Here is a 23061-nt window from a genome sequence, read left to right as displayed (position 1 = left end):
TCACAGAGGCCACAAGCTGTTCCCGTGAGAAGTACAGGAATCAGGAGAAGGGGATGTCATGAACATGACTATTCTGTGCACTTGAAATCCATAAAAAACAGCAGGAGCAACAAAAGTCCTGCCTTTACCACTTTCTAGGTGGGGAAGTTATCTCCACTAGATATCAGCTCCAGGAGGGCAGGGACTCGTCAATCTGTTCATCTCTGTAAACCGCATGCTTGACACACGCAGTAAATAACTATGCACTGAATAAATCAATATAAGCTCTCTGAGCCTTCTGGTTGGCTTCAGTCAACCAGGGGTGCTCAAGGGAGGGACTCATTGTTTCACTCCTATTCATCACTATGAACCTGGGTTCAGGAGTCAGAGAGCCAAAGAGGAAAGCTAGTGTGCAGATCTGGAAGACAATGAGAAGAATCCTAGGAAAGGCAAGGCAAAGACAGTCCATCCCTCACCATAGACAGTCAGGCCGTGAGCAGGTCCCAACCGTGAGCCAGCACTCGGGTCACTGGAATCGGCAAAGGAGAGCATCTTTGAGGAGTTGCATGGGACTGCAGGGGACTCCTAGGTCAACACTCCTGGGGTCACCCAGGACACAGTGTTCAACTGGCTCTTCTTTTCTGGCTAGTTTGTTCACTTTTTTGCTATCATTCTACTTCATTCTGTTTAAACAATATTTTCGGCCACGCCCAGCTCGGCATGTGGGATGTCAGCTCCCCAACCAGGGACCGAACCCGTGCCCCCCCGTTACTGGGCGTGTGGGGTCCAACCACTGGGTCGCCGGGGACTTCCCCACTACGCCATCCTTGTGTTGGTAGCTCTTTTCGGGGGTTGGCAACAAAGTTTACTCCTGGATTCTCCACATTTCTCTCTTCTGCTTTAATAAACCTACAAACATGTTTTAAAATAACCACTTCTGACTGGGTCTTCGTGGCCGTGCGCGGCTCCTTGCGGCGGCCCCGCCTGCGGCAGAGCGCGGGCCCCGGGCGCCCGGGAGGGACCAGCGGGTGCGGCACGTGCGCGCAGCGGCGGCCGCTCGGCCTCCAGGGCGCAGGCGCGGTAACGGCGGCGCAGGCGCAGTAACGGCGGCACGTGCGCGCAGCGGCGGCCACTCGGCCTCCAGGGCGCAGGCGCGATAACGGCGGCGCAGGCGCGGTAATGGCGGCACGTGCGCGCAGCGGCGGCCGCTCGGCCTCCAGGGCGCAGGCGCGATAACGGCGGCGCAGGCGCGGTAATGGCGGCACGTGCGCGCAGCGGCGGCCGCTCGGCCTCCAGGGCGCAGGCGCGGTAACGGCGGCGCAGGCGCGGTAACGGCGGCACGTGCGCGCAGCGGCGCCGCTCGGCCTCCAGGGCGCAGGCGCGGTAACGGCGGCGCAGGCGCGGCGCACGGGCCTGGTTGCTCCGGGGCGGCCCGGGGTGGGGGTCTTCCGGACCAGGCAAGTCTGTCTCCTGCGTTGGCAGGCGGATTCTTTACCACTGAGTCACCAGGGAAGCCTCTTGCAAACATTTTTGACGTTTTTTCCACTAGGAACTGTGGAAATGGAGAAAAGGAATTTGTAAGATAACACACCTGGGGTAGTTGCAAAGTTATTTCAAGTCTTAATGGCTTGTAATAGTAATCCATTCTAGAGCCTGCTCTGTCTCTACACTGAGATTCAGTTATTTTTGGTTACTAACCATCAGCCTTTCAACTTATTTCTGTTCCTGAGGCTCTGAGCCTATGTTTACTCCCCAGGTCGGAAGACCCCACTTCTGTCCCATGGAGGGGCCGTGGGAGCATAATCCACATGACCAAGGAGCAAGTCAGTCTGCAGCCGAGCAATCTGCCTTGCTCCATTCTGTACAGGGATCCTGTGTGATGACTACAGCTACCTCTGAGGTTGCCTAGGACCGACTCCCTACCTTTCTGAAGCTACTCCCTACCCACCCTGTATCCCCTGGACCCAAAGAACAACCCAAGTTTTAGTTCCATAAAAAATCTACTTTGCTGACAAATGGAGAGAGTTGTTCAATTGCTCAGTCGTATCTGACTCTCACGACCCTGTAGACTGCAGCACGCCTGGCCTTCCTGTCCCTCATTGTCTCCTGGAGGGAGCAGCATAGGAATATACACACTACCATATGTAAAACGGATAGACGGTGGGGATTTTGATGTATGACTCAGGGAGTCCAAGTCAGTGTTCTGTGAGGGCAGAGGGGTGGGATGAGGTGGGAGGTGGGAGGGAGATTCAAGAAGGAGGGTACATATGTATACCTATGGCTGATGCATGTTAATGTATGGCAGAAACCAGCACGATATTGTAAAACATTTATCCTTCAATTAGAAAGAAATAAAAAAAATAGAAACCCAAAAAATCCACTTTGTTGATCATACAGGATTGTATGAGGATAGGATGATATACACCTGAGCAATACATCCATGTTAAGTTGACTGCCTCGAAGTATAAATGAACTGATTCATGAATTAATCAGATATAAACACAATTTCATGGATATCAAGTATGAAGCATCCTCTCTAGCAATTACAGTGTGGGTAAATAGTGATGCAGTACTGAGGGGCTCGGTGACCATCTGTCTCTGCTCCCACCACGTGGAATCTCCATCCCAGCCCTGTACTTAGAATGCCAGGTCAGCATCTGACCCAGCTCCATTGTGTGGACAGTTTCAGTAGGACAAAGGCCCCAGCACAGCACAAGCCAGCCTAGCGGCCCCTTTGGCTAGCTCCTGAGGCCCCCCTTCTCTCTCTTTCTCTGGTAATGCTTTGCTGACTGCTGACTCCTGGCAAAGTCCAGAACAATCACCAAGCTCTGAGGGCATCATCCCTCTCCCACTCATAGTTAAGGGCTCCAGTTAGCACTTGGATGAGGTCAGGGCCCTTGTGTGTTAGGAAGGGGGTAATCCAAGAAATAAAGTAAATGGTCTAGTCTACCCTGTTCTTGGAAGGACTGATGCTGAAGCTGAAAGTCCAATACTTTGGCCACCTGATGTGAAGAACTGACTCATCGGAAAAGACCCTGATGCTGGGAAGGATTGAAGGCGGGAGGACAAGGGGATGACAGAGGATGAGAGAGTTGGATGGCATCACTGACTCAAAGGACATGAGTTTGAGCAAGCTCGGGGAGTTAGGATGGACAGGGAATCCTGGCGTGCTGCAGTCCATGGGGTCGCAGAGTTGGAAATGACTGAGCGACTGAACTGAACTGACCCTGTCCTTGCCGGCTTCTCTACTTTCTTTCCTATGGAGTCAGATACAACCCAAGTCAAGCAGACCAATGCTTGCTATGGGTCAGGTCCCGTTCTCAGTCCCAGGTCTAAGTTCTAAGCACTTTTGTATCTCAGATACTGGTACTCCCTAGGATCGCACCTTCAGCTTATTCCCTACTTACTCTAGTTTACATCCTCTCCTTGGATGACTTCATCTAAGTCATCCCCTCCCTTGAAATTTATTTCCATATACCTACAGAATGTCTTTACTTACTTGGGTGTCCCACAGACCACAAATTCAGCCTGTTCAAAACTGAATTAATTATCTTTCCCCACCCAAGCATGATTTTCCCTCTGTATCCCCTCATTAAAATTTTTTTTATTATAGTTGCTTTATAATGTTGTGCTAGTTTCTGCTATACAATGAAGTGAATCAGCTATATGTGCACATATATCCCCTCTCTCTTGGGTTTCCCTCACCCCCTTCCCTGACTGTATCCTCTCATTAAGTCAGAAACCTATGAATCAAGTTTCCTTCCCCTGCCTCTCAATCCCATCTAACAATAACCACAGTTCCATCAGTTCTACTTTCTGGACAGCTGAGCCCACACCAAAGACTCCCAGAGGCTTTGGACTCTGCTTAACTGTTTCTAGTCTTATCCCCTCCAATTCACTTTCCATGTTGCTGTCAGCTGTTTGAAAAAGGACCTGTAATTTGTTATTACACTGTGTTCCCTTGAACAGCTCTTGCATGCCTGAAAAACATTCTTATCAGGGCACACATGACTCTTCATCATTTGGCATCAACTTTTCTAACTCCTCTCCTTATCTCCCGAGCATGTGACTCTGGGAATACTGTGCTTCTGGTTGTTCCTCTAACACCCACTCTATTTCATAAGCCAGTGCTTTATCCTAAGCTGGTCCCTCTAGCTTAAATGTCTTTTCCTTCTTTCTCAAGTAAAATTCTATCTCTTCCTAATTATTTATTATGCATGGAAATGTTCAAGAGTTAATTAATTGTTCATTAGCAATGAGGCAGATAGATTAACAGAATGAAGGTGAGTTTATCAGATAGATAGTCTGTAAAAGTGAAATAATCCAAGAGATAACAGGTAAGAAACTATTCCCTGAGCAGGGAATAAAGTGATACAGTTGTGGTCTGACCGTTGAGGCACATAGAGTGATCACTTCAGCTCTCAGGACCAGGAGGAACAGGAGAAGTCCTACAGAAACACAACCCTGGAACTCTCCTCATTACTGTGTGCTGTGTTAAGTCGATTCAGTCCTGTCCGATTCTTGGTGAGTCTATAGATGGTAGCTGGCCAGGCTCCTAGCTTGATGGGATTCTCCAGGTAAAAATACTGCAGCGGGATGCGATGCCCTCTTCCAAGGGATCTTCCTGACCGGGGGATCAAACCCGTATCTCCTGTCTCCTGCATTGGCAGGTGAGTTCTTTACCACTAGCGCCACCTGGAAGAGGATGACTCTGCTGAAGGAAAAGTCACCTCCACACCTGTGCTTCTGGTCTTGAAAAGAATGGAAACCTCTCTTCTCACACCGTAATAGGGATGGAAAGGCTGAGCCAGGCTGACCCCTGGTGGAAGGAATGAGCTAGTGCATGCAAGAACGTGGGCACAAAACTCCCTTATGTATGCCTTCTTTCAAAAAGCGAACACTTACTCTGTACTGAGGAGATACTGAGGCCCAGGAGCACAGAGAACAGGGGGCTTACAGCCCCTCGTGGATTCACAGCCTAAGGAGGGGGCTTGTCTCTGTAAATGTTCCCTCAGCCTCACTGAGGAGAATGGAAGACCAGGTGCAAAGCCAATGCAGCAGACCAGGGGAGAAATGTGATAGGGATTTAATAACAATCGGATATGTGAGAAGCTGGAATCAAGATTTCTGGGAGAAATATCAACAATCTCAGATACGCAGATGACACCACCTTTATGGCAGAAAGCGAAGAACTAAAGAGCCTCTTGATGACAGTGAAAAAGTTGGCTTGAAACTCAACATTCATAAAACTAAGATCATGGCATCTGGTCCCATCACTTAATGCCAAATAGATGGGGAAACAACGGAAACAGTGACAGACTTTATTTTCTTGGGCTCCAAAATCACTGCAGATGGTGACTGCAGTCATGAAATTAAAAGACGCTTGCTCCTTGGAAGAAAAGGTACGACCAACCTAGACAGCATATTAAAAAGCAGAGACATTACTTTGCCAACAAAGATCCATCTGGTCAAAGCTATGGTTTTTCCAGTAGTCATGTATGGATGTAAGAATTGGGCTACAAAGCAAGCTGAGTGCTGAAGAATTGATGCTTTTGAACTGTGGTGTTGGAGAAGACTCTTGAGAGTCCCTTGGACTGCAAGGAGATCCAACCAGTCCATCCTAAAGGAGATCAGTCCTGAATATTCATTTCAAAGACTGATGTTGAAGCTGAAACTCCAATACTCTGGCCACCTGATGTGAAGAGCAGATTCATTGGAAAAGACCCTGATGCTGGGAAAGATTGAGGGCAGGAGAAGGGGACGACAGAGGATGAGATGGTTGGATGGCATCGCCGACTTGATGGCCATGAGTTTGAGCAAGCTCTGGGAGTTGGTGATGGACAGAGAAGCCCGGCGTGCTGCAGTCCGCGGGGTCACAAAGAGTCAGAGACGACAGAGCGACTGAACTGAACTATGAAGTGAGGGAGACAGAGAAGTCGAGGACTTCCAGGTTTGGGGCCTGGGCACCATTGTGGGTTGCAGTTCACAAACTCAAGGGATAGAGGAAAAGAAAGTTTGTTTAGGAAAGCAAAATTAGCTTAACCACCTTTGCTTTGCAAGCCATAGATATGGCTTCTGGGAAGGCCCTTGCCAACAGTCCCTCATGTACTACTCAACCAGAGGCTTCTCCTTGCTTCCTGAGCATCCTATAACCACTTCAGTCACAGCACATAGTCCATGACAACACAGCTGCCAATATTCTCATCAACCTTCCCGCTAGATTCACAGACTTTTGAAAGAAGAACAGTGCTTTGTGGGAAAAAGATGGTAGGCAGCAGTCATATCGTGTAAAACCTTGTCACAGTGCAAGGGAATTTGAGGCAGGCACAGTCAAACATTTAAGTAGAGAAAAACAAACAAAAATCAGAAGACAAAAGTAGCATGGCATGAACAGATCTGTGATTTTAAAATATCATCCTGAGGCTTCCCCGCTGGCTCAGTTATAAACAATCCACCTGCCAGTGCAGGAGACGCGGGTTTGCTCCCTGATCCGGGAAGGGCCACATGTCGAGGAGCAGTTAAGCCTGAGCACCACAGCTACTGACCTTGTGCTCTAGACGCCTTGAGTCGCAATAACTGAAGCCCCCTGTGCTCCACGAGAGAAGCCGCCGCAGTGAGGAACCCGGGCACGGGGACCACAGAGCAGCCCCTGCCCACAGCAACCAGAGAAAAGCGCATAGAGCAGTGCAAACCCGGCCCAGCCAAAACCAAGTAAACAGAACTTTAAAAAAATCACTCTGACTGTAGTGTGGACGCTGGAAGACAGTTGGGAGTCCCAGCTGGAAGTTGAGAGACCAACTTAGAGGCGGCCACCTTACATTTAAAACAAGAAAGTCCCCGTTCAGTTCAAGCATGACAGTGGCCTGAACTAGGGACATCGCCACAGGCCCAGTAGTTGGAACTCTGGAATAAGAGAATAATTTTTGGTAAATTAGACGCTGAAAGATCTGAAATCCCTTTTTCGGGGGAATAGGAGGAAGATGGTGATGCCAGAATCTTGGCAGTCTGTGTGCTAACGCCAAACAAAAACAGGGAGCTGGAGTTATGGAGAAGTGGTTTTATTTCTTTGCCAGGCAAAGGGGGACTGCAGTAGGCTAAGGCCTCAAGAACTGTCCCACTCCCCTTTCCCCCTAGCCCTCCAGTGTGTAGGAAGAGGTTATATAGTTAGGCAAGTGTATGTGATAAGAATCAAGGCAGTAAGTTGCACATGCTTCTGTCTTTGCAAAGTTTCAAAAGACTGGGGTCGTTGACAATAATAGGGTGTGTGCTGGTCTTAGCAACCAGTCTCTTAATCTTGATGAGCTTCTCCAGTCCCTTTAATCTTGCCTCAGGTGGTTTTGTGGCTGGTCTGCCCTTTGGAACTCAAGTCATGGAAGCTGGAGTCATGTTTACAAGAAATGGGGACAAAAAGGCCTCTGTGCCTGGGAACCCCACAGAACCCTGGTCAGCATCAATGGGATGTTATTTGGGTGACCAGTAGTGTTGAGAAGAGCCTTTATAATCCTAGAAAGCAGGGATATAGAGACTCAAGCAAATAAAAACGTTCAAAATGCAGGCCCTCCATAATCGCCCACTTAACTGATCCATTCTGAACCAAAATAGTGATATTTTGGGGTAAGCTGAGAAAACCAAATATGGAGTTAAAGCTTCCCTTGCCAGCCCTGAAAACACAAAACCAACATTTATTAGTATTTATTGTTAACAACCGCCACGTACACAGTGGTTGTTATTTGTCAAGATGTACTCTAGGGTATTCTCTCACTTAACTTTTACTATGGCTGACAGCTAGCCTTTTTTTTTTTTTTTCCAATGAGACTATTGTGGCACAGAAAAATTAAGTGGTTTTGAACTGTGGTGTTGAAGAAGACTTTTGAGGGTCCCGTGGACCGCGAGGAGATGCAACCAGTCAATCCTAAAGGAAATCAGTCCTGAATATTAATTGGAAGGACTGATGCTGAAGCTGAAGCTCCAATACTTCGGCCACGTGATGTGAAGAACTGACTCATTTGAAAAGACCCTGATGCTGGGAAAGATTGAAGGCAAGAGGAGAAGGGGACGACAGAGGATGAGAGGGTTGGATGGCATCACACATTCGATGGACATCAGTTTGAGCAAGCTGTCGGAGCTGGTGATGGGCAGGGAGGCCTGGCGTGCTGCGGTCCATGGGGGTCACAGAGTCGGACACGACGGCGCGACTTAACAACAACCACACAGGTGGCGGGCTCGAACCCAATCATTGTTTAATTCTAGAATCTGTACTTATAACCATCTTGTTACACTTTCTAAACGTCCTATTTATTTAAAATAAGAACAGCATTCCTCTCCGAAACCCGATGAGCCAACCCCCGAGGGAACAGAAACAGCGCTCACTAAGATGGCGGCCCCCTACGTCATCACACGGCGCGGCGCGCTCCCGGGCGCCACGTGCGAGGGGCGCCGGCGGGCAGGTGGAGCGGGATCTCAGCTGGGGGCGTGCCCTGTTCATCCGCGGCGCAAGATGGCGCTCCCCTTTGCACGTTCGTTGTGCCTCTGCCGCAGGGGAGCCAAGCGATTGGGGGTTGCCGCCGCGGAAGCCCGCAGAGGTAGGATTCTATCCTTTTACTCTCTTTTACGTCCAAAATAGTTTCCGTCTGATATTCCTGGAGCCCGCGGGAGAAGCAGCCCCAGCCCCTTCGACTTATTCCCGTCCTCCACCTGCGTTCCAAACGCGGGACACTCTCTGGTTTAAATTTCACGGCTTCTCCAGTCCGAGTTTTTCTGCTCCTCGGGCTGCCCGTACTAAAGCGCCCCCCGCTCTCTTGTCCGCTGGATATTCTGACTCTAACGTGTTTCCTCCTGGTTTGTCTGCCTGTTAAGACATCGGCTTGTATCCGTTCTGGAGTTCTAGCTCATGTCACCATCCAGTCTTTTTGCTCTGCCCGCAGGCATCAGTTTCAAATTGGAAGAAAAGACAGCCCACAGCACCCTGTTACTCTTCAAAGGTGACACAGGTGTCAAATACGGCATGGTGGGATTGGAGCCCACAAAATTAGCCCTTAACGTGGAGCGCTTCCGGGAGTGGGCAGTTGTGCTGGCAGACACAGCTGTCACCAGTGGCAGGCATTACTGGGAGGTGACAGTGAAGCGCTCCCAGCAGTTCCGGATAGGAGTTGCAGATGTGGACATGTCTCGCGATAGCTGCATCGGTGTTGACGATCGTTCCTGGGTGTTCACCTATGCTCAGCGCAAGTGGTACACCATGTTGGCCAACGAGAAAGCCCCAGTTGAGGGCATGGGGCAGCCAGAGAAGGTGGGGCTGCTGCTGGAGTATGAGGCCCAGAAGTTGAGCCTGGTGGATGTGAGCCGGATTGCTGTGGTCCACACACTGCAGACAGATTTCCGGGGTCCAGTGGTGCCTGCCTTTGCCCTTTGGGATGGAGAGCTGCTGACCCATTCAGGGCTTGAGGTGCCTGAAGGGCTCTAGAATGTCCATGACTGGAGTCCCTAATCACTCTCTTGGCCTGCCTCCTGCTCCAAGTGTCTGAAACCTTTTAACTGTGCCCGAAGAAACCGCTGGCTCCCAAAATTCAGTGATGGGTCCTCTGTGCAATATTTGTCATCTTCCTTTCTCCTACTTTGTGAAAGCTAGGCATATGGCCCCGCTCTCCCCTCCCCCAAACTACTGCCAATTTCCTAGGCTACTATGAATGTACTTTCTCTGACTTGCATCCTTCACTCTCTCTGCCTCCCTGTGTCCCGGTCTTTCTCAGACTGTATTCAGTCCGGGGGGGTCTTAGCCTTCAGCTTTGTTTGAATTTCGTCACTGCACTACCTCTTCCTCCCTCTGCCCACATGTAACTCGTTTGTTTTGGGGGCTCTACTTAAATCTTCCCAGAGTAAATCCTTTCTACCTCTGGCTGGAGGAGTGGCGCCATGAATGACTTGGCTCTTTCTGTATAGCACGTACAGAGTTTGGGCTCTGGCTCCCTCAGGAAGTGCTTTACCGACCATGTCAGAATGAGAACAGAGCCCTCCTTCCCTGATGCCTCAGTGTTAAGACTCAGCCCTACACAGCTGCATGGCTCCTCACCCTGAGTCCATCTGCCTAAATCGCACACCTCTGATAACCTGGTCATCTGCTGCAATCACTGGACCAGTTACAATCATGACCAAAGGGGAAGAGACACATGGGGGATAGTGAGGGAATTAGTGCTAGAAACTTTTTTCTCCAGGCGGTCCATCTTCATTTCAGCCACAGTTTTGACTTCCAGAGCAAGGAAGGAGGCTTGAGGTCTTAACACAATTCACTTGGGGGTTTGTTCAGACCCAAGCAGTTGCCCCCACTTGGCAGCGGAATACACTTAATCTAAAGCAGTATTTGGGATTGAGGAAAACCTAGTGGGGTGAGTATGTATGTGAAATATGTATTCTTTGGGCTCTGTCTGACCCTGTGGTTCCATCTTACTCTACAATACCTTTATGATGGTGATGCAGCTCTGGGTGGCCCTAGGTGAGAAAGAGAAGGACTGGGTCTGGCAAAAATAATTTGTGTGATTAAAGTTTATTTGAGCACAAAATACTTCCTCTGTCTATAAAATTGATATTAGCAGCAGCAGCACTTCTGGCCAAGGGGGAAGTCTCCAGACTACCAAAGCCCGGTACGTAGTCCCCTCTTCCTCTGTGTATATACACACGTGTAGGGTGTCTAGAGCCCCCCGCTGGACACTCTCTCAGAATGGCTTCTTCGGAGAGAAGAGGGGACCTGCGTGAAGACCTGGGATGATCTGCAGTGGGCTAAGCCATTAGTCTGTACTTAGAGGAAGCCCACAATCTTTGCAGGTAGCTCTACTGCAGGGGTCTACAAAGGCACTTCTCTATACTCTTTCTGCCAAGGGAATGGGGTATTTCAGCTCTTTCACAAAAAGCACTGGCCTTAGTCCTGGTCTCCACTGAAGCCGTGCGGCCCTCCGTAGCATGTTTGGTGGTTATATGTTAAGTGTGTGGCCAGCTTGTGCTTTTTCTTGGGCAGGGACCATGCATGCCCCATGCTCACACCATGCTCTCTAAGTTCTCTTTGGACAGGGCCTCCGCTGCAGCCTCGGCCCAGGTCTCAGACGGTGTGTAAGACTCCTGGTAGTCTTGCAGCAGTCTTGCCACCTCCAGGTGGTTGAACTGCACCGCATCGTCCAGGGGGGTGTTGCCCCACCTGAGAGGAACCGAGACCGCCCCGGTTACATGCCTGACCGGTGGCCGGAGCGCAGAGGTGGGGAGGTTGCTGCCCATTTTCTGTACCCCCCCCCAACTTTAGCTTAACCCTACTCACCTGTCCTTGACAAAAGGATTCACTTTGCAGGCCTCAATCAGGAATTTAACAACTTCAATGTGTCCTAGGAACATGGGCAGAAGGAACACGAGAGGGTACAGATCCTAATGCCGTGGTGTTAGCACGAGTGCAGACACTGCTGGAGTCTGAACTAAAAGGGGAGCGGGAAGCCTTCCCAGTTCTGCTCCCTGCAGCACCCAGTATCAGCCTGCACACTGGAGGCCACCCAGACAAAACTAGCTGTTGCCTCTGTAACCTTGAGGGCACACGTAATGGGGGGTACTCTTGGTAGAAAAGAAAGGTCTTGGGATCTGCTTCCCCTCTTATTTTTAACCTTCAGATACCTTCAGCAGCAGCAACGTGCAGGGCAGTGCGGGAGTCATAGTCTTTCTGCTCCATATCCATGGCCGACAAGGCAAACCTAAAGGGGAGTAGAAAGTAGCTGGCGTTGCCCAGATCAGCCCGGAGTCAGTGGTAGCCTTTCTCAAGTGGGGTCAGACTGGATGAGTTCCAGAAAAAGCAAGACAGAGCTTAGGACGAGATCTGCGGACTCTGCACAGTCTGTGTTGTCTATCTGATGAGACTGCCAGCTCCTGTCAGGTGGGCGTGTGATGGTTCCGGGAACATCACTGCCTACCGTAGGAGGTGCCCAGGACAGACTCATTGACGCTGGTAGTCCATTTGAGGCAAGGTCCTTACCGACCTCCTCGGACTCTGCTTTTATCACTCAGATTAATCACAACAGTGACTACCATTAATTAAGTTCTTATCACATGGCAGTCACTGTAGAGAGAAAACCTCCTTTAAATACAGTCTCTGACCATTCAGTCTGACTGTGAGGCTGAGGCACTTAACTATCTGGCTATGTTGACGGCTGATGAGATCTCTGACTAGGAGTACTTTTTTGTGTTTATTTGGTCAGAGTAGAAGTACCTTCGAAGAGCTGAGACATCTCCACTAGAGGCAGCAAATAACAGGTTGACCACAGTCTTGTTCTGGAAAACAAATCAGACCCACCTGAGATGAACTGTGACTTTGAACCCACCCATGCCCAGCTCTTCCCAGGCAGCCTCCCTCACGGGTTAGCCTTAGGGGTTAGCTTAGCCTCGGGTTTTACTGGAGTGTTACATAATGTTCTCTGAAACAATCTTATGCGGGCCCCCCCCCCCCCCAGGGTCTTCCTTACCCGGACCTCTCCCCCTTCGCGCCGTGGGTCTAATTTCCGAGCGCAGTGCCTCAGGTTATCGTAGTTGTGGAAGTTGAAGAGCGACACCAGCCTCTAGAATCGTGAGGCAAGGAGGCTGTTTACTCCCTCCCTGCACTGAGGAGGAGATCCAAACGGCTTTGTTTTCTCATTCAAAAACAGGCAGAACTATATGCAAAGTAACTTACTTGGCAGAAGTGGACCCCCCTGTAGCTGTTGCCCAGCTTGTCCAGTGGGGGCGACAGACACATCATGCCCATGACGCCGGGCACCACCAGGAGGATGGCTCCCGACACGGCTGATTTGGCCGGCAGGCCCACCTTGGGGACAGAGGTGGAACTGAGGATGAGCCCGGGATGCCCACTCGGGGTTAGCAAGTCAGCCAGTCCCCAGTGGCTGCAGGGGCCAGGCCGCGCCCATCTCAAACTGTTGGCTTGTTAACAGCTTTTCTCATGCCTGTCCTCCCCTGCCCTCTCTTAAATTTGTGGCTTCAGTAAGGACCTATCTACTCTGTGCCTGACGCTGTCTTAGAGCTAGGACAAGGCCTGTCAGTTAACTTACATTCCGGTGGTAGGAGGTGGACAATAAACAGGTAGACAAAGGCAAAAATAATGACAGCTTAGGATAACACTGGAAAAAGAGCAGGGTGCTGTGACTGAGGGTGCAGTCGGAGGGAGGGATGTATGCGGCGGAGAAGCGGGTGGGCAGAAAAGCCTGTATGGAAGTGGCCGCCTGCATGAGACCTGAAGTCTGCAGCCGTGTGAAGGGCGGCAGAGGAGTGCTGCTGAAATTGTACCCGCCTGCGTTCCTGTGTTTGAGGGGCCTGCCGTGTTGGCGAGGTCCCCTGGGGGTTCTCGGCCTGAACTGCCCGGCTGGAGGTCCGTGCGAGGCAGGAACGGTCCCCCTCTCCGCCTGCAGACTCGCGCCTCTCCGTGGGCTGCGCTCGTGACGGGCGGCAGGGCCAGGCGCACTCACGTGGAAGGCGAACTGGCCCGAGAAGTCGTACATGCCGCAGGAGTGCATGAGGCTGAGGGTGTTGCGCACGGCTTCGGCGCTCAGCACGCTCTCCCCGGTGATGGGGCAGATGCCGCCATTGGCCAGCGTGGCCGCCATGACGCTGCCCGAGTCGCAGGTCACCTCCACGGAGCACAGCTGCGGGGACGGGCCGGCGCTGCGGTGTGGCGCGGGGTCCCGACACCTGGCCCCTCCGCAGCCTGCCCTGGTGTCCCGAAGGGCCCCGGCGCCCTGGTGGCCATCCCGGGGGTCACGGGAAGGGAGGCGGTCTGCCGGTTTCCCTCGGCCCGGGGCGGGCCGGCGGCGGTTGCTCACCTGGAAGTAGAGGTCAAGGGCGGCCATCATGTCCACGCCTTTGGGGAAGCACTGCGCGGAAGGAGGAGGGAGCCGTCAGCAGTCGCCGCCCCGCCCCGTCCGCCGCCCCCCACGGCCGCAGCGTCCCAGGGGCCGGCCCCCGCCTCTCCCGTTACCTTCTTTTCCTTCAGATAATACCCGATGGCGTAGTTGCGGTCCCCCGTCTCCTTCTCTGACTGGAACCTGAGGCAGACAGCCCGTTTAGGAGTTGACATTTGAAAGATGGTGTGAGGGGCAGGGGGCGAAGGCCTTCCCTGAGCGAGAGGGCTAGATGGCGCACGTCGAGCCGAGGCAGCCCCTCCAGACCCTCCCGCGGCGGGAGGGCGCGTCGGAGCCGCGCCAGCCCGGGCCAGCGCCGCGGTGAAACGCACGCAAACCCCGCGGCGCGGCCCCGCGAAGCTGGGCACGAAGGGGCCCGGGTGCAGCCTCTCACGCCGCCTTTCACTTTGAGTACTGAACAGAAATGGAACAAATGCTCCTACAAAGCACGCAAACGTCGAGGGTGGGCAGGCGGGGAGCGGAGGTCAGAGTTCCCCGGGACCCCTTCCTCCTGACGTTCCCTCTGCCCTCCTCCTCGACTCACCACGTCCCCCCGCGCGCCCCCCGCAGCTGTGAACACACTCAGAACACCCCCCACATATGCCAGCCCTGGACGGGGCCTTACGTGGCATTGCTGAAACCCATGTATTCATGCCCGGCCATTTGGTTCAGATATTGCAAGACCTGGAAGAGAAGAGGGCGCGTGGGAGGCTCCCCATGCGTGAGGCCGCCAGTGAACACGCACAGGCTTCTGCCGCCTCCGGCCTTATCCCCGCAGGGAGCCTGCAGGGCTCCCTGCCCGACACCAGAGGCCCGCCTCCAGTACGGGCTGGTGCACCGTCAAGGTGGGGTTAAAGCCAGGCACCGGGGCAGCTGGACGGAGAAGAGCAGCCAGGGCTGAGCAGCGAGCGGACTTACAAAGTCAAACTTTTCTGCTATGTTACAGTCCATCTGCAAGGCAATGAAAAGAGCTGTCAGTCAGTGTTCCAAGCCCAGGAGGCTGACAGGGCGGCCCAGAAGGGCCTAGCGGAGACAAACTCTTAGACTGGTTTTGCTACTCAGCATGTGTTGCGTTGTACAATGGCTTTTTTTTTTTAAACTGAGAGTTTTTGTATCCATGTCTATGTAGTGATTTTATTTTTTTTAATTTTTTTTTTATGTAGTGATTTTAAAAACCATTTAGAGTTTATGATCAAGTAATGAGCCCAGATACTTTCACCCCATCTGTGAGCCTCACCCGTCCCTGAGTTTCATTCCCATCTCCATTCTCAACGCCAGTCCTCATCCCTCACTGCTCTCCATGTTCCTCCCGTCCGGTCCCCAAGCCCCGCCCCTGCTCCTGCGCCCCATCCTCATTGATTATGCCCCTGCTGGAGCCTTCCTCTCCTATCCCTGGCGCCCACAGCCATCTCCAAGGCTGGAGTGAGTGATGGGAAAGGGAGGAGGGTGTGTTCTGCAAACACTATAATTCTCAACTGTATAAACTCTATTGATAATTGAAGTAAAGTGAAAGATTTTAGCTGAGGGTCACGTCACTAGGGCCTGTTTAGATGGGAACGGGATGGGACAGGTCCCAGATACAGGGTTGTAGACAGAGTGATCCCAGAGCAAAGGGAGAGCCTGGACCCCGCCCCAAACCTCCAATTGCTTCCTGTCTGTGTCAACTACAGTGTCAACACAGCAGAACTCTGACACCCGGGTCCCTGGGGGAGGGCTCCTAACACCACCTTCCTCGGGAGGGGCTGTGATTGGCTCTGGATTGTTGCTGCCCACGCTGCTCTCAGGTTCTTGCTCAAGCCCTGGGAGGCCTACAGCTGACAGGCTGGCCTGACATCCTTGCTCAAGGCCAGCTCACAGCTCCAGGTGACGTGAATAGCTGCCCTGGTCTGGCCATTCACCCTTCTTTCCTTGTGTCCCTCACCCAGAAGTGGCCAATCAGTACCCAAAAGAGCTGTCCTCCCCTTGTGTCTGGCATTTGGCCCGTGGTCCTAGGCTGGGGTCAGGACCTGCTGTCTCCTCTCTGGGCCAGGAAGCTCTGGGCTCCAGACTCATGGGTGGGGGCAGGGATACAGTTCCTCTTACTAATGTCCTCACTATAATTTATGAGTCCCTGCTGTGTCTTCACTGCCTCTTGGGCCTCCTCAAAGGAAGCAAGGCCCCACCAGTCTCCCTGGAGAGACAGGCAGATATGAAGGAGAGAAGAACAAGGCGAGCTAGAGAGCAGTACCTTCCAGAAGCCCAGGCAGCACTGACCTTGATCAGGGAGCTCACGACAATGGCGCCAGCATTGACCATGGGGTTATGGGGGATTCCTGGGGAAGCACAAACCACCCAGAGTCTTATCAGCCCGAGTGAAACCTTTACAGCCTGCCCACTCTGCAGGGTAGATGGGAAAGGGTCTTTGCTGGGGAGGACGGCGTGACAGCGCTGGGCAGGGAGGGCAGAGGACATCCCTGGTGGCCCAGTGGCACAGAAGACCCCGCCAATGCAGGGGGCACGGGCTGGACCCCCGGCCCAGGAAGACTGCACATGTCACAAGGTAACTAAGGGCAGAGTGCCCCGGGGCCCGTGCTCCGCAAGGGAAGCCACCGCCCTGAGGACAGCGCGCCGCAGCTGGAGCAGCCCCACGCGCCACGCTGGGGAAAGCCCGCACAGCAGGGAGGACCTACTGCAGCCAAAGATAAAAAAGGAAGGGCAAAGCAACACAAGCCCTCGGGAGAGGCTGGGATAGGAAGGGGCAGCTGTGAGCCTGGTCTGGGCCCGGGGGCGCTCACCTTCCTCATTGAGGGAGAGCGTGTTGTAGCGCAGGCCGCTGGGCTCCTTGCCCACGAACCTGTGCACATAGTCCGTGCCCAGGGTGCTTATGGAGATGGCGTAGGTGAGGGGCTTCACGCAGGACTGCAGGCAGAAGGGGACCTTCGTGTGGCCCACGGAGTGCCTGGGGGCAGACGGGCCGTGACGGGGGGCTGGCCCCTGCCCTGCACCGGCGCCCGCGCCCGCCCTCGCCCGCGTCTCACCGCTGGCCATCCACGGTGCACAGCGAGACGCCCCACAGGCCCGGGTTTGACTTGGCCAGCTGAGGGATGTAGGCTGCCACCTGGGGAGGAGCGGGTAGGGAAAACAGACAGAATGGAGAGACGGACATGGAGGGGGAACAGAGCCGAGATTCAGATCAGGAGAATCTTTTAGATAAGAGCTAAAATGCCGACTTCTGCAGGGCAAGAGGGTTCCCTCCTTCCTGGTGTTCCTAGAGACACCAAAGCCTTAAGTCCTAGGCCTTACTCTTCTGCAGACCCACTCCTATAGAGATAGCAGCCAAGTGCATAAAAGGTATTAATACAAAGAGAATGCTGGGTGAGCTTTCCTTTCTCTTCCTAGGCTCAACAACCCTGTAGTCTCTTTCAAAGTTCTATTGAACCCTTATGTCAGCTGTCTCCATAAAAACATCAGATTCCCTCACTTGCTCTAGAAATCACAGGTAAAAATACATAAAGCCCTTGCCCCTTTTAGAGGTTCTGCTTCTCATCTCTTGTCAGTGGGGTTTCCAGTGCCAGGAAATCCCCGAGAAGTAAGGTATGCCTGGCCCAGCGCCCTGACCCTCACCTTGCCTCCAGTGAGCTCTTTGGCATCCTCAAAGATGCGGTCCACGTGACTCGTGAACTCCTTAAAATCAGGAATGACAAACTTCTTTCGGAAGGCCTGAGTCAGTAGCACAATGTTGCTGCTCACACACCTGGATCCCAGACATGATTGGGTTAGAGGGCTGGAGAGATGGCTGTGACTCACGTGGAGGCATGGGCTTGGGAGTAAAACGTGTGAGTGTGAGTGGCCGCCGGGTTTGGGACCAACAGCTGTGTCCCCTTTGGTCTATCACTGGATCTTTCTGGGTCTTGTTTCTGTGCCTCTAAAGTGAGGGGCTGTAATGACACGGAAAGATATTCCAAGACATAATGTCCTGGGATGGGAGGAAAAAAAACATGAATAATCTGTATAGTAGGTCAGTTTTATATTTTAAATCTTAAATGTTTACATGTGTATATGGATATGCATAGGACATTACCTAGAAGATACCTACTAATCTGTTTACTTCTGGAAAAAGGGACTGGGATCGGGGAGAGAGGGAAAAGAGAACATGTATTTCTCTGTTGTTTGAATTTTTTAATAAGTATAGGCATATTCACGTGTCGCTTGTGTAACCAGTAAATAATAACATTAAGTGAGGGGTTGACTTGAATCCCTAGGATCCCTCCCGGCTGTTAAAGTCTGTGTCCCCAGAACAGTTTTGGGAGGGGCTGCCCTTGTTTCCTGGGCCCTCACTTTCGGAAAAGATCTCGGTCCAAGAGGCCACCGCTGTTGGACTCTCGAACCATGCGGCGCATGAGGGTCATGCAGTCCCGGAGCCGGGGATCTGACGTCTGCAGTCCGGTGGCCTTCAGCGCCTTCCGGGGAAAGAAGTCTGGTAAGGTCAACTACAAGGACAACAGTCCAATCCTAATCATTTCCCCCAATAGATAACAATGGACTCAACCCAGCTACTGCAACAGGTGGAACAAATGGGTTTTCAGACTAAAAAGGATGGAGTATGACAATTTTGAAGGCTAACATGGGTTTCCTGCCCTTTTTCATCAAGGCAGCTGGTTTCTGAACCCCAGAAACCCCTGGTTTCTGTCCCCTAGCTGGGACAGCCTAGGCTATCTGCTACCATCAGCTGTTTTTCATCCTCATAATGAAGCCGCCTTGTACCTGTCCTACCTTCCTTTTCCCAGTTTCCAGAGATCCTAAGGGCTAGTATCCTGAGCAGGTGGAGAGGAACTTACAGTGGTGAACTTGTGGATAGGGATTCGTTCCTGTCCCTCAGCAACCGTGTAGAAGAGCAGGTCACCCAGACGGGACAGCATGCCACTCTCTGAAGAGTCACTGTTTGGAGGCAGAGATGGGGAGGGGGACAGGAGCCTGAGAACTGCCCCCTGCTCCTCCTGTTCGAACAAGGGCTGATCAGCAGGGAGGGGTCCCTGGTCTACACCTCCTCCCTGAACCATCTGATCTATCCCTATGATTCTAGCCTTCACCTTTGTCCTGTTCTCCAGCTTTCTTTTGTTCCTAAACTTCAGACATATGTTTCTAGTTGCCTCCTAAATAACTGCATTTCCGATGTACCATAGCACTGCAAACTCAGCATGTCCAAGCCTGAGGTCATCTTGCCTGTCTCCCTCCCTCTGCTCCTCCTCTTGTGCTTCCCATTTGGACTAACAGTGTTACCACTTACCCACGGGCCAAGCTGGAAACGTGGAATCCTTTGGACGATCCCCATACCTTACCCCATAACCAAACCTGAATGAATCTATCAAATCCACATGCTTTTCTTCTCTCCCCCTCTGCTGGAATAGGGTACAGAAAGTAGAAACTATTGCCCCGTAATAGCTGTGTGATCTTAATATGGATAGTAAGTCAGGTTGTTTAATACAGCTGAACCTGCTTCCTCATCTCTAAAATAAGGGTTTAATACCTGTTTCGCATGGGTAATGTGAGGTTTAATTTCAACAACATTCCATGAAAAACTGTCTTTCACAAAGTAGATGCTCAGTGGCTCCTTGTTTGGCCATTACGCATTCTCTTGCAACCCACTGTTCACAATGTGACAGTTATCTTCCTAACACTCAGATATTATTTCTTTAATCAGACCTTTGATAGCTCCCTGGTACCTGCAAAGTAAGTTCTACTTCTTGACAGTAAAGGTTCTTTAAAACCTGCCAACATTCCTTTCCTACTTTCTACCATGCCCCACACTCCAGTTATGCCAGGAGTAATGTTAAATAAAAGCAGCAAGCTGAAGAGCACTGTTCATACTACCTTTACACTATGGTACTGTAGTATGATGTTACTATATATAACGGTACAGGTAATGAACACGGGACTCCCAAAGGGGCCAAGGCACTGTCAGGATTCCTGGCCTTTGCTGTGTATACTGAAACTTCTGCATGGAAAGACCTTTTCCTCCTTCACCTGCTCATCCTGCTCATCCTACAAGGTCCATGTCAAATGTTATTAACTCTGTAAAGGCTTCCCCAGACCCCTAGATTTTGCTTATGCTGCTGGTATGACACAACGTCCATCTTGTTGACAGAAAACACTCGTCCCTGCCCTACTGTCTTGTCTTCTTGGTTTTTTTTGGAGGCAGGGCTGGGCCAGGCCGCATTCGGGATGTTAGTTCCCCTTCCAGAGATACCAACATATATTTGTTGATATTTGCATAGAATATCTCTAGAAGGTTGTACAAGATATCAATGACAGATGTCTCTGTGGAGCAAAATTTCCTAAGAATTTACTCTAAGACATAATTGAACAACTGCATAAGAATATGTAGTAACCAAACTGAAGATTGGTTAAATAAATTAGGATATCTCAATACAACGGAATCTTACAATGACAAAACAGCAGCCATTAAAAGGACAATATCATGCATGCACACATTAAACCATATTAAAAGCTGTTTATGAATGGAAAAGATGGGCTATCAAAGAATAGGAATACTATGATCCTACTTTTGTTAAACTTTTATATATCCATATATAGTATATAGTATATATGTGTATATAAATCATGGATTTATATTGAATACAGATACATGGTTACCTCTAATATTGGGACCTTAATTTTTTCCTTGATACTCTATTTACCTTATTTTTCTTTAATGATCAGAAATAAAGCTAAATATTAAAAAACAAAACAATAACCTAAATTACAGGGCTTTTCCTCTTGGCTGCCCTCCTTCTCCACCAAGAACATGTTCCCCTCATGGTGCCACCTTCCCGGAGCCCATCCCCCTCCATGCCCTCAACTCCTGCCCAAAGGAGGGTCGGTCCAAGGCCTTTACCAAGAAGTTTCTGGGCGCACAGGCAGCAATAGGTAGGAGAATCAAGTTTCCTAAGAACACTTCCAACTGTAAATCAAATACTCCAGTTCAACACACACACACCACTTCTATTACCTGAGCCACAGGATAAGGAAGGAAGTGTGTATGTGCAGGAACCAGGGATGTCTCTTGCTCCCCATCCCACAGAAAATGTGAGGGTGAGGGAGGTTAAACCTTTTCTCTATCCCACCACTATTTCTCTCAAGGTGATTATTTGGGAAAAGTTTGGATAGAGAGTAGACCGGGAGACAGAAGGTTTATTCTTTACAGTTTAAACATTCTGTGTCTCCTTGAAAAGAGGCTGATGTATATAGCATAGTAACAATTCTTAACAATAATAAATTGTTTAGTTGCTAATTCTTGTCTGACTCTTTTGCAACTCCATGAACTATAGCCCAGCAGGCTCCTCTGTCCATGGACTTTCCCAGGCAACAATACCGGAGTGGGTTGCATTTCCTTCTCCAGGGGATCTTCCCCACCCAGGGACAGAACCGGAGTCTCCTGCACTGGCAGGTGGATTCTTTACCACTGAGCCATCAAGGATAAATATATAAAGCTTATTGAATGTTACCTGTCCAAAACAGGGGGCTTCCTGGGTGGATCAGACGGTAAAGAATCTGCCTGCAATGTGGGAGACCTGAGTTCGATCCCTGGGTTGGGAAGACCCCCTGGAGAAGGGGATGGCTACCCACTCCAGTATTCTGGCCTGGAGAATTCAACTGACAGTCCAGGACAGGAAATCCAGTGGTGGTGAGGTAGAGGACAGAGTGGTCTGTCTGGTTCCTTTAATTATAGTGTGCATGTCTTGATGATTGCCATCAATAGATGTCAATGACAGGGAAGTTGGTTCATTTCTTATTCTTGCTATAAAAGAGCAGGGGCTACCTGCACAGTGTCTGTGTTGGCTTCTGGGGGCGACAAAATTTCCTGCTCAGTCTGTTTTTGCGTGTGGAAGACAAGAGGCTCATCCACCAAATGTTCCTGGGTTGTGGGGGAGCGAGGTTCAGCCTCTAGGGCTGAGTAAGAGACCAAAGGAAGGAAACACCTTAAATCAGGGAGCCGCCTGAGCAGCACGTTTAATGCTGCTGGTTCTGGTTTGGGAGATCTGCGTCTTAAGATCTTCCCCTCCATTATAGATTTTCCTCCTTCAAAAACCAATCGGAGAACCACCCTTATTCTAGATTAGGGAGTCCTGATTACGCACACAACACATACGCAGACGACATACGCACGTATCAGCGTACCAATAACACTTGAGCATCACACATTACATGCCGAAACACAGACAGGCCACACACAGATCCAAGTGCACCAGGACACGAGGCAGGCTGTTCCACACCCACGCATCCCCGAAAATACACACGAGGATCAGGGGGAAAGGAGGGTGAGGATGGGCAGTGCTCACACTGCACCCAGACACGTGCGCCAAGCAACACTCCGCGCCCACCAGCATTCCCAATTAAGTACGCACCTTGGATAGGCACCATCCCAGGCGCCGACCTGCCCAAAAGCCCTCCCGGGCGGACGGCGCGTTACCGCCCCAGCGTGGCGGACCCAAAGCCCCAAATCTAAAGGAAAAGGCATCGCAGGCCAGTAAGCGAGGAGAGGGGAAGAGAGATGGGAGTAGGACTCGGAAGCTAGCGGAGCCGCAGTGGGAGTGGGAGCGGGCCTGTCCCTTGCCCCTGCCCCGCGAGTCTTACTGGTCCTGGTGCTGCGCCTGGGGGCTGTGCGGCGTCTCCCTGCCCTGCGCCGCGGCCTCACTGAGGTGGCGCCGGGCGCCCCAGCCAAGGAGAGGGTTCAGGCTCGGGTGACCCCAGCCTCCCCGCGGGCAGTGACCGCCGGCCCGGCTCAGCGAATTCTGTAGGGCCTTGATGGAGCGCATCCCCCCAGCTCGCCGCCCGCTCGGCCAGAGCGCCCAGGGCGTCTGAGAGGTGGCTGGAGCGAGGGGCGGAAGAAGCGCGGACCAGGTGGAGAGCGCTCAGTGATGGAGCGCAGCGGAGCGGAGAGGCCCGGTGGGCGGGGTTGGCGCAGGAGGAGGGGCCGGTCTCCAAGGCTCGGGCCGGGCCGGGTGCACCCAGTCCCCCAACGCAGGCATCGCGGAGGCGCGCGCGCGGCGCAGGACACCTGGCGGGGGCGTCTACCCGCGAGCGAGAAGGGGGCGGCGCTCGAGAGTCGGGATGGGCAATGCCCAGGTCCAATCATTGAGAAAGTCAGAAAAAAAACCAACTTGGGGGCGGAGATAAGATGAGGCTACCC

General features: G+C 51.7%; 2 protein-coding genes across 2 annotated transcripts; one reads left to right on the top strand and one right to left on the bottom strand.

Moving 5' to 3' along the window:
- Positions 1-8335: 8335 nt before the first annotated feature.
- SPRYD4 (SPRY domain containing 4) lies at positions 8336-10528 on the top strand. The gene is made up of 2 exons (XM_065934884.1): positions 8336-8561; positions 8904-10528. Exons 1-2 carry the CDS (start codon positions 8354-8356, stop codon positions 9440-9442), a joined length of 747 nt encoding a protein of 248 aa, XP_065790956.1. The 5' UTR covers positions 8336-8353; the 3' UTR covers positions 9443-10528.
- A 189-nt stretch (positions 10529-10717) lies between these two features.
- On the bottom strand, positions 10718-22687 carry GLS2 (glutaminase 2). Its single transcript, XM_065934885.1, has 18 exons — positions 22506-22687; positions 18710-18809; positions 18210-18331; positions 17496-17625; positions 16910-16989; positions 16667-16830; positions 16146-16204; positions 14811-14843; positions 14518-14576; positions 13970-14036; positions 13815-13865; positions 13461-13637; positions 12674-12805; positions 12468-12560; positions 12215-12276; positions 11626-11702; positions 11282-11345; positions 10718-11164 (listed from the first exon to the last, which is right to left on the bottom strand). The coding sequence occupies exons 1-18, from the start codon at positions 22685-22687 to the stop codon at positions 11008-11010; spliced, it is 1809 nt and encodes a 602-aa protein (XP_065790957.1). The 3' UTR covers positions 10718-11007.
- Positions 22688-23061: the final 374 nt, after the last annotated feature.

Source organism: Muntiacus reevesi, chromosome 4 (assembly GCF_963930625.1).
Source record: "Muntiacus reevesi chromosome 4, mMunRee1.1, whole genome shotgun sequence".
In the NCBI taxonomy this organism is placed as follows: Eukaryota; Metazoa; Chordata; class Mammalia; order Artiodactyla; family Cervidae; genus Muntiacus; species Muntiacus reevesi.
The sequence above is the reverse complement of the archived record's forward strand: the minus strand, read 5'-3'. Positions and strand labels throughout refer to the sequence as shown.